This window comes from Corvus moneduloides, chromosome 6, assembly GCF_009650955.1.
Source record: "Corvus moneduloides isolate bCorMon1 chromosome 6, bCorMon1.pri, whole genome shotgun sequence".
In the NCBI taxonomy this organism is placed as follows: domain Eukaryota; kingdom Metazoa; phylum Chordata; class Aves; order Passeriformes; family Corvidae; genus Corvus; species Corvus moneduloides.
Window position 1 is genome coordinate 62,575,362 of NC_045481.1, and position 10,281 is coordinate 62,585,642.

Consider the following 10,281-nt stretch of genomic DNA (forward strand, 5'->3'; position numbering starts at 1 on the left):
AATGTGAGTATTTCAAGGACTGAAAGGATTCACATCCTCCAAGTCCATTTCTTCTCTGAACCAGGGATGTTTCCATGCTGCAGAGCAGAAAAGGGCTGCTTGGACTCCTTCCAACTTGCTTTAAAAATTTATTCACTGAGTTTCATCCTCCCTTTTCTTCTATTTCAAAGAAACACGACTGGAGATCATTATTTTATATTATTATATTCTTGCATGTTATTTTAATTTCCTCAGGCCCTCGGCAGAGTCTCTGCATTTAACTACAGCATTCATTGGGTTGTTATTTCTTCCTTTATAAGGGCAGATCAAAATCCAAGGCTTTTAAATCTCCTTTACCAATAGAAATACACTGAAAGATAGGGGGGGAAATACAGGAAACAGAACAAGGTAAATAAATACCATGATTTGCAACAAATTCTTCTCTAAACCAAATCCAAATTTGAGGGGCAAAATGGGATTATTTGTGCTATCACACTACCTAACATTTATTCTTTTAACCAAAATTGTTAGAAAAAGGCAATATAGATAATTTTCTTTGAAAAACCTCACAGGTTCATGTTCAAAATGTTCTCTTTTTGATATCTCAGATTACTTTATCATTGGGACAAACAAAACATTTCCGTACTGTTAAAAAAACCAAAAGGCTCTTTTTTGTTGTTGTTATTTTTCAAAGGGATAAAAAATTGTATCTTATTATCATTATTATTTTTTTATCATTATCATTATCATAATCTTTTTTTTTTTTTTTATCAGCTGATAAAAACACACAGAATATAAACTCAGGTAAATAATTTTTTTTTTTTATTTAAGGCACAGGAAGAACCTTCCAGTCAGTGTCTACTGAAAAAGGACAGAAAAGCCAAGTTTATTTTATAACAGCTAATTCCAGGTGGTTTTTGGTATATCACTGCTGTGCTTAGGTGAATAACACTTCCTCCGATGATTCCAGAGGGAGCAGGACCAGCCCCTGTGTGACTGACCCAACTATTCATGGGGATTTAGCACACTAGGAATATCCTTCTTCATCTCTCCTGTCCAAGCAAATCCTTTGCATTCTCAATTGTTATTTTTTACTTTCTCCCTTCCTTTCTTATTTTCTTTGTTTCCTTTTATTCATCACTATAGGCATTTTGTGTTTGTCCTTGGCTTCCCGTGCCACCTGTTTGACATGAGCAGCCTGGGGCTGCTGGCAGCCCTCAGCGTGGAGCGCTGCGTCTCCGTCCTCTGCCCCATCTGGTACCGCTGCCACCGCCCCCGGCACCTCTCGGGCATCGTCAGCGGGGCCCTCTGGGCTCTTGCCAGCGTTTTTGTTTCCTCCCTCTACGTCACCTTCACCTATACTGAAGACTCTGAGACCATCCTTGCAGGTGTAGCCCTCACCATTTCTGTGGTTTTTTCCCTCACGATGTTGGTTTCCAATTTGTTCCTGTTCCTCAAGCTGCGCTGTGGCTCACGGAGGAGACACCCGGGGAAGCTCTTTGTTGCCATCCTGCTCAACGTGCTGCTCTTCTTCACCTTCGGCATCCCTTTCTGCGTGGAGGTTTTCCTCAATCTCCCTGATTCTGGTGATTTATTCCCAGAAGACCCCTCTTTCCTGCTGGCATTGCTGAACTGCAGCCTCAACCCGGTGATTTACGTGCTGGTGGGGAGCTGCCGGCGGCGCCGCTTCCAGTGCTCGGTCAAAGTCGCTCTGCGGAGGGTGTTTGAGGAGAAAATGAGGAGTGACGAGGGCAGCCACGGCCCTGGGGACACTGTGGAGGAGGTGACAGCTCTGTGAGACACTGCTGGACATGTGGCACGTGGAGATGGGGCACCTTAGAGACAGCCAGAAGTATGGGGGCACATGGCTCTGAGCTCAGTCCTGTTCCTTTAGTCCCCAGGGAATGACCCTCAGTGCTTCGGCCCCAGGGAATAAACTCTGATGTGCTGATCTTTTTCATTTTTTTACCACCCCGAAATCCGATTTGGATTTATTGCTTGTTTCATTCCAATGTGGTAACTCTGACCCCAAAATTTGCTGAATAAAGAATACCTGGGCTTTGCTGCAGAGCCTGTCCCTGGTGAACAGTGTCCAAAATGGCTCATTTCCTTAGTTTTTCCCATTCTAAAGCCTCTAGATTGACAGAGCAGGGCAGGTAAATGTCTCATACCAGAGCCCTTCCTAAGCCTGGTGCTTTTTTGGGCCCGGGGGAGGTTTTGGCAATGATCCTGGAGCTCTTCCCAGCATGGGAGTTGCTTCTCAGAAGCAGCCAGCTGCCTCACCAGCACTGCCAGCACTGCCAGCGCCACCAGTACCACCAGCATCCCTCTGCTGCTGGAGGGACAATGACCCCTCAGGGAAGTGAAAAGAGGAATGGTAAAAGCCTGTTGGGAGAGGGAAGGCAGTCGGAGAGTGGGATGTTCAGCACAGAAGGAGTGTTTCTAACCAGGTGGAAATCAGGAGCCATTTGCAAAATTGTTCATGTGGGGCTTCTGACAAAAGCCATTTCCTCTGTAGCAAAAAACCCCCAAGATAAATAACTCCGGGCAAGTGGAGCTCTGATACAGCCAAAGTTGCAATTTCCAACTCCCCCGTGACTCCACCGAGCCTGGGAGAGTAACACAAGGACAGGGCACTGTTGGTGAGGATGAAAGTTTGGTAAGAAAGTTTCACAGGTATGTAGGCTTGGCAGACAGATCTCTGAATGTAGAAACTGAGGATGAGATAGAAATGAAAGCAAGTCTTGATACAGAGTAAAAGATGTTTTGCTGAAACACTGACCACAGAATAACTGAGAAGGCAAAGGTTGGAGATGAGTTGGAAGGAGATTTTTTTGAATAGGACAAAGGTATGTGACTACAAAGGCATGTTTTTCACCAAATAAGCAAGTCTCAAGAAGAGCATAAGTAAATAGAAAACATGTTTTTACCAAAAAGAGAGATATTGCAGGCAAACAAGAAATGTTGATGTAGGAAGAAGAAAAGAAGTCTGAGAATTTTCCACTGTAAGCTTAAATTGTAACTTACTTACTCTTGTGATTGGATAATAATGACTGTAATGTGGTGATGGTAGTAGTTATTATAGGCTATAGGCAAATGTAAAGGTATTGTGTATGGTGCTTATTGGTTGTTATGTGTTAAGATATTCTGCAAAGAAAGGTATCTAATGCTTTGTAACTTGAACAGCAAGCGGCTTCAGGGATGCCCACAGCTGGAGCTGGCAGCTGTAGGGCTGGCTCTGGATACCCACTCCCTGAGCTGCTGTAACTTCGCCTATGCAATAAACATAGGCGAAGCTTTCAGCTTTCAAGAGAGCCACCTGAAGTCCAGACATCCTTCGTGAAACTTTCTCCTATAAATTGGTGCCCAGTGTTATAGAGGGGCAAAAAGGGATTTTTTCTGCATATAGGAGACTTCTCGGTGAACGTGTGGTCGGTCGCTGAAATGAAGTGACCTGAGGAGCTGCAAACGAGACGCTTGAAAGGAAAGTGTGTGCAGCTGCTAACGAGAGGAGACCCCTGAAAGGAAGGCGTGTGGAGGCCGGACGGACACTGCGATGGGTCAGAGCCTGGACCGGACCTCAACGAGAGACACCTGCCGCGACAGGCCGGCAAAGGTGAGCACCGAGTAATCCAGTCATGGGTCAGCATGTGCCTGCCCAACAGAAGGATGTCTATCAGCACCTAAAACCTCTCGTTAAGTGCAGTCCAACTAAATTGGCAAAAAAAGAACTGAACGATCTCATAGCATGGACTGTGACCCATGTCCCAATCGCTGACTAAAGCAGTCTACACCAGAGACTTTTGGGACTCAGTGGGAATCAAATTATTTAATGCCACATCACGCCGGGACAAGAGAACCGCAGAACTCATCCCGGCTTGTGCAGCGTTAGTGGAAATACTCGCTGCTCCCCCCCTCCACCGCCGCGCAGCTCCGCCCCGCCCCCTCGCCCGCCGCCGCCGCCGCCGAGCTCTGCCGCGCCGCAGCCACGGAGCCACTGCCCCGCGGCCCCGCCGCCTCCTCGCCCGCCGCCACCGAGATCGGCTGCGCCACTCCCGAGCTCTGCCGTGCCACTCCCGAGCTCTGCCGTGCCATCGCCGCCCCCGCCGGGCCCCATCCCCGCGCCGCCGCCGCCCCCGCCGCCGCCTGCGGGGTGCCCCGGAACCGTGCAGCCGTATCCCTCCGCCGCCGTGCGGCCGTATCCCTCCGCCGCCGTGCAGCCGTATCCCTCCGCCGCCCAGCACCGTATCCCTCCGCCGCCGTGCGGCCGTATCCCTCCGCGCAGCTCAGCCCCGCCTCAGAAGCCGCGAACAGGGAGGGAACGGAGGGCAATGATGCAGCTCCAGGAACAAGCGACCTGGGGAGCCGCTCTGCCGGAGCTGATGCTCTAAATCTAACACAAGGAAACCCTGAAAAGCAGCCAGATTTGTTTGCAATGAGCCCCAGAGTCCCGCCAGCGAGCGGCGGGGATCTTGCAACCCAGAAAAAGAAAACGAGTTCTGAGAGTTTGTCAGCGCTACTTTTTGAATCAAAAAATCCCCCAAAATGCTCAGATTATTCTCAGTTAACGGACTGGCATGAAATAAGATGCCAAATCTGTAAAGAAGAAAGTCTTAGTCTATTAGCTAAGCCTGTGATAGCTAGCCAACTGCCTGACAGTCCTAAAACATGGGCTCCCATCCCCACTCTCGAAATTAAAGAGCTAAGAGGGGCTGTAAGATACAGTGGCATTTGCTCACTGTATCTTAAACAACTGCTAAAAAGTACCCAAAAAAGAACACATCAAACTTTAAAACACATTTTAGATCAACAGAAAGGGGGAGAAGCCCAGGTTACACCTCAAAGAAGGTTGAATAAAGCCTTGTATGTTTATAATTTCTTGAACAGCTCTGCAGAAGAGCCTGACCCCCCCATTTACAGACATTTCTTGAACAACAAAAAAGCAAAATTGAAAGAACACCCCCCAGTTTTAATTAGGAATTTAGAATCAGAAAAAGTAGAAAGACCATATGATCTTATAACATGGGGAAAGGGGTTTGCATGTCTCTCCACAGGTGAAAGAACCAAGTGGATTCCAGCAAAGAACGTGAAGCCGCACCACGCATCAAAGCCCGTTGTCGGTTCCACTTCAGGCAGTGACCCTGCAAGTGGAAGCCGAGAAGCCAGCACTGAAATGTGAACTCGGCAGAACCACTGAGAGAAGATTGTCTGCCAGAAACGGCTCAAGAAAAGAATGGAGTTTTAGCATTATTTGTGTAGATGCATGTTACTTTTACCTTTTGTTTTTGTTTTTGCAGTGAAGCTTTACCTGTAAATCAACCAAAGACAAATGTTTGGGTTGCTTTAGCCAAGTCCGCAGGCTCCGACACCATCTGTTTATCCAACACAAGCCCTGACCAACCTTCCTCAACTTATTGAGTGCCTTTCCCAGAAGGTTTTGGTAATGTTACTTTTGATAAATATTGGCCATATGATGATCACATTTCTCCAACTCCCAGCCCGAGACACCAAACTTATATTGATAATTTTAAAGTTGATAAATCTGACCTTCAAAAATTAGAAATTTTAGGCACAGTAAAGAAGTAAATGCCACCTCTTCTATGATCAGTGACTTGCTGACAGATGCAGAGGCTGTCAAACATGCCACTTTACAAAACAGAGCTGCCCTTGACTATCTTTTACTAGTACATGGGCATGGCTGTGAAGATTATGATGGAATGTGTTGTATGAACTTATCTGATCATTCTGCTTCTATTCATTAGTTGCAAAACTTAAGAAATTTAGCTAACCAAATTACAACAGATGAACCATCTTGGCTATACCGTTTGTTTGATGGTTGGAGCTTTGCACCTTGGCTGAAGGAACTTTGTAAAATAGGCTTAATTATTTTGGTAGTGATAATTGTGGTTATAGCAGTAGTACCCTGTGTACTTCAAAATGTGTGCAGGAAATAATGAATAAGACAATTTCTAATGTTTTAATAATTCAACAGAAAGGGGGAGATGTTGGAGAGGGTGAAAGTTTGGTAAGAAAGTTTCACAGGTATGTAGGCTTGGCAGAAAGATCTCTGAATGTAGAAACTGAGGATGAGATAGAAATGGAAGCAAGTTTTGATATAGAGTAAAAGGTGTTTTGCTGAAACACTGACCACAGAATAACTGAGAAGGCAAAGGTTGGAGATGAGTTGGAAGGAGATTTTTAGGAGTAGGACAAAGGTATGTGACTACAAAGACATGTTTTTCACCAAATAAGTAAGTCTCAAGAAGAGCATAAGTAAATAGAAAACGTCTTTACCAAAAAGGGAGGTATCAAAGGCAAACAAGAAATGTTGATGTAGCAAGAAGAAAAGAAGTCTGAGAATTTTCCACTGTAAACTTTAATTGTAACTTACTTTTGTGATTGGATAATAATGACTGTAAGATGGTGATGGTAGTACTTATGATAGGCTATAGGCAAATGTAACGGTATTGTTCATGGTGCTTATTGGTTGTTATGTGTTAAGATACTCTGCAAAGAAAGGTATAAAATGCTTTGAACCTTGAACAGCAAGCGGCTTCAGGGATGCCTACAGCTGGAGCTGGCAGCTGTAGGGCTGGCTCTGGATACCCACTCCCTGAGCTGCTGTAACTTCGCCTATGCAATAAACAGCTTCCAAGAGAGCACCTGAAGTCCAGACATCCTTCGTGAAACTTTCTCCTATAGGCACGGAGAGGAGCTGGTGGGACAGCAGTGGGCACCTCCTGGTGATCTGGGCACTTTCTCCTTCGTGTTCCTGACCTGGGAGGAGCCGCTTTAGGATGTGGATCCCAAAGGAGCAAGGGGTGCCAGGAAGCGCCGCTGATGGGGACAGAGCCCCTGTGCCTGCTGCTGCCCCACACTGAACAGGTCAGTGGAATGTTCTCCTTCCTCCCTGCCCCACCTTCCTCTCCTCCTGCAGCTGCTCTGTTCCTGCCACCCTCTCCCGGTGACTGCAGTGCCCTCCCCAGATCCCCCCTCTTTTCCTGTGCATCCTGTCTGTATCTTAATACCCAAGTGAGCCAGAATAAACTTTCTAACACAATGGGAAGTGTGAGGAAGCAGGAATTCTTTACCTGTGCAGGACACAGGAGGATCTCTCCTTGTTCTCTGTGTGTATGGGGAGACCTTTACAGCAGGCGTTTTATCCATTACAAATACACAGAGGCATTAAGGCGTGGTTCTTGTCTGATACATAAACATCACTTTCCTAGGACTCCGTTCCATGCATCCACCTCCTCCTGGGAGTCCTTTCATGATCCTGGAGGTTCATCAGGAGGGCTCTCTGGTGCTCCTATTCACCGAGTGCTGCCATATTAAAGATGACCTCGCCTTGAACTTTTCCTTTGGCCATGCGCTGTTGCTTCGTGTTACAGAACTGCCCCAGAACCACTGCAGGCCTCCTGATCTGTTCCTGCGCTGGCTCCAGCCTCATTTCTTGCCCTGTGTGCACACATTTAAATCTTTCTATCTTTTTGATCAGTAGGTCTTTCAGCAACTTCGAGGAACTGAAAATGTTTATTCTCTATGTTATTTCCCAATCCCCTGCCAAACAGCCCAACCCTCCCACCTCCCTCTCCCACCCCACCATTCCCACCACCCTCCTCCCCTGCACATCTCACTTCTCTCCACCGAATCCTTCCCTCTGCAGGGAGCTGCTGAGGAGCTGCTTGGTCCATCCCTGGATTCTCCAAGCACTGACTGCCCATCCACTCTGACCACAGCCGGGGCCACATCCCAGCGCCTGCCCAGCATCCATCCATGGCGGTGAGCTCCGTGTCCCCACCTTCTGCCTCACCCACCAAAGGTGATGATCCATGTGAGATAGATGTCAGCAACATGGCCATACACAGTGTGACACTGCTCATCTGCCTCTGTGGGCTGGCTAGGAATGCAGCTGTCCTCTCCCTCACCACTACTCTCTTCTTCCTTAGCCTGGCTGTCACCGACTTCCTCTTCCTCCTCTTTGCGCTCCCCTCCTCCCTGCTCTTCCTGCTGGAGGACGTGTCCTGCTCTCCTATCATGCCCCTGGTGTGCCTGAGCTTCCTTTTCCAGCTGTCCATGGTCTCCTACTACCGGGGGCTGTTCTTTCCAGCAGTGGGTATCCTGTGGGTCTGCAATGTAATCCTCTGCAAGGTCTGCTGCCACTGTGACCTTCCCAAGCGCCTGTTCTGGATCCTGATGTTTGCCCTGTTTTGGGCCTTCTTCTGTCTCATCACTGTCATTCCCACGGTGACACTGCTGTGTCCAGCACACGAACAGGAGCACTGTCAGGCAGCCCTCACCTCCGTGCATGCCCTGTACCTCCTCCTTGCTGCACCCATGGTCATTTTCTGCACAATCATCATCATTAAGGCCAAGTGTGGCTCCCAGCAGCAGCAGCCCAAGAGGTTCAACATCGTTGTCGTCCTCATTGTGCACTTTGTTATAAACAGAGCCTGGACTTTTGTGGGTGGAGTAAAAGTCTGCTCATTTATTTAAAAAGAAAAACCAGAAGCAGAGACTCGAGATAAGCCCGAGTCCCACTCAGCGACCCAGGGGAAAAAAAAAACAACAGTGCAACACACAGGACATTCCTTCAGACTCCAGTTCCTCAGGAAGACCCCACGAGGGGCTGAGCCCTGGAGCCTTTTAATAGTCCCTCTGATGTTATGATTGGTGGAGCTCCAATCCTCCCTCTGATGGCTCGTTGCTAGGGTTCTCATTGGTGTTCAGCTCCGTCAGTCTCTGGGGCGTCGAGTGATTGGCTTGCCCCCTAACCAATAATTCCTCAAGATGTTTACATCATAAATTATTAAGTCATCTTAAGAACATTCCAGAACGTTCCCCTCTTTTCTATAGACCCACCACTCTTCCCCCATTGGTGTCACCATCTAGCGGTCACATAGCAGCATGACACCCGTACAGTCGCAATAGTAATCACCGTATTAACTGTATATAACAAGTAACTATTAACTTCTTTTAACCAAAAAAACACTTTTAACCATTTATTACACTTTTCACTCTCTTCCTCAGCCTCTGGAATTTCCTGCAGCAGCTCGGTTACACCGTTGTGTCCTCCCAGGTTGTTTTCCTGCTCGCCTGCATCCACAGCACCATCAAACCCTTGATCTACTTCTTGGTGGGGAGGTGCTGGAGCTCCTGCTCCGTGGGGTCCCTCCGGCTCTCGCTCCAGAGGGTCTTTGAGGAACGGAAAGACAAAACTGCCCGCAGCAAGGATACCACCAGGGACACGGGGCTCTGACCCTGTTGATCCCTTCCCCTGCACTTCTGAAGGACCCTGGAACACTGACTGAGGGTTTCCCTGAATCACCTCACCAATAAATACCCACAGGATCACCCTCCCGCACTGTATTCCTGCAGGAGCAGGGAGCAGGGGCAGTGCCACAGGCGATGTGGGAGGGAAGCTCTGCAGGGAGCACACAGGAGCATAGATTTCCTCCTCCCTCCCGGTTCCTAGGACACTGTTCCCCAAACGGATCCTTCCTCACAGGGCTGTCATCCCTAAAATCCCCCTGCCGTGGTTCCTGCATCCCTCTGCAGTCTGATATCAATAAACAGCTCCTGAAACCTGAGCTGCCCTGGCCCCCTCTGCCAGCGCTCCCCGGCTTCCTCTGGCTCCTGCTGCCAGCCGGGAATGTGGGTGGAGGGAGGGGACACGGCCACGGCTGGTGCTGCCCGGAGCCCCCGTGATGCCGAGTGCCCGGAGCTGGGCTGGCACCGGCACAGGCGGCACGGGCAGGATGGCCCAGGGGCTCAGCACGGCCCCGGCTGCTCCGGGAGTGCCACGGCAAAGATGTGCCTGGTCCCGGCTGGAGCGGGGCAGGAGCGGGGCTGTCGGGGGGAAGGCGGCCCCGGGGGGGTCTGGGCGTGTGCGAGGGGTCAGGAGGGGTCAGGAAGGCTCTGGATGCTGCCGATCCCAAATGTCCGCGCTGGAGAGCAGCAGAGCCCGACGGGCAGCGCTTCAAGGTGGGGAGAGGCTGCTGGGCGGGAAACCTGCGGGATGGGATGGGATGGGATGGGATGGGATGGGATGGGATGGGATGGGATGGGATGGGGATGGGATGGGATGGGATGGGATGGGATGGGATGGGATGGGATGGGGATGAGATGGGATGGCATGGGATAGGGATGGGATGGCATGGGATGGGATGGGATGGGATGGGGATGAGATGGGATGGCATGGGATAGGGATGGGATGGCATGGGATGGCATGGGATGGCATGGGATGGCATGGGATGGGGTGAGGATGGCATGGGATGGGGTGAGGATGGAGTGCGGGGTGGG

General features: G+C 49.3%; 1 protein-coding gene across 1 annotated transcript; it reads left to right on the forward strand.

The window, feature by feature from the left end:
- Positions 1 to 1,102: 1,102 nt before the first annotated feature.
- On the forward strand, positions 1,103 to 2,276 carry LOC116445422 (mas-related G-protein coupled receptor member H-like; the record flags this gene model as incomplete). The annotated part of the gene is made up of 1 exon (XM_032112024.1): positions 1,103 to 2,276. A coding segment is annotated over one exon (675 nt), but the record flags the coding sequence as incomplete, so codon positions are not given.
- Positions 2,277 to 10,281: the final 8,005 nt, after the last annotated feature.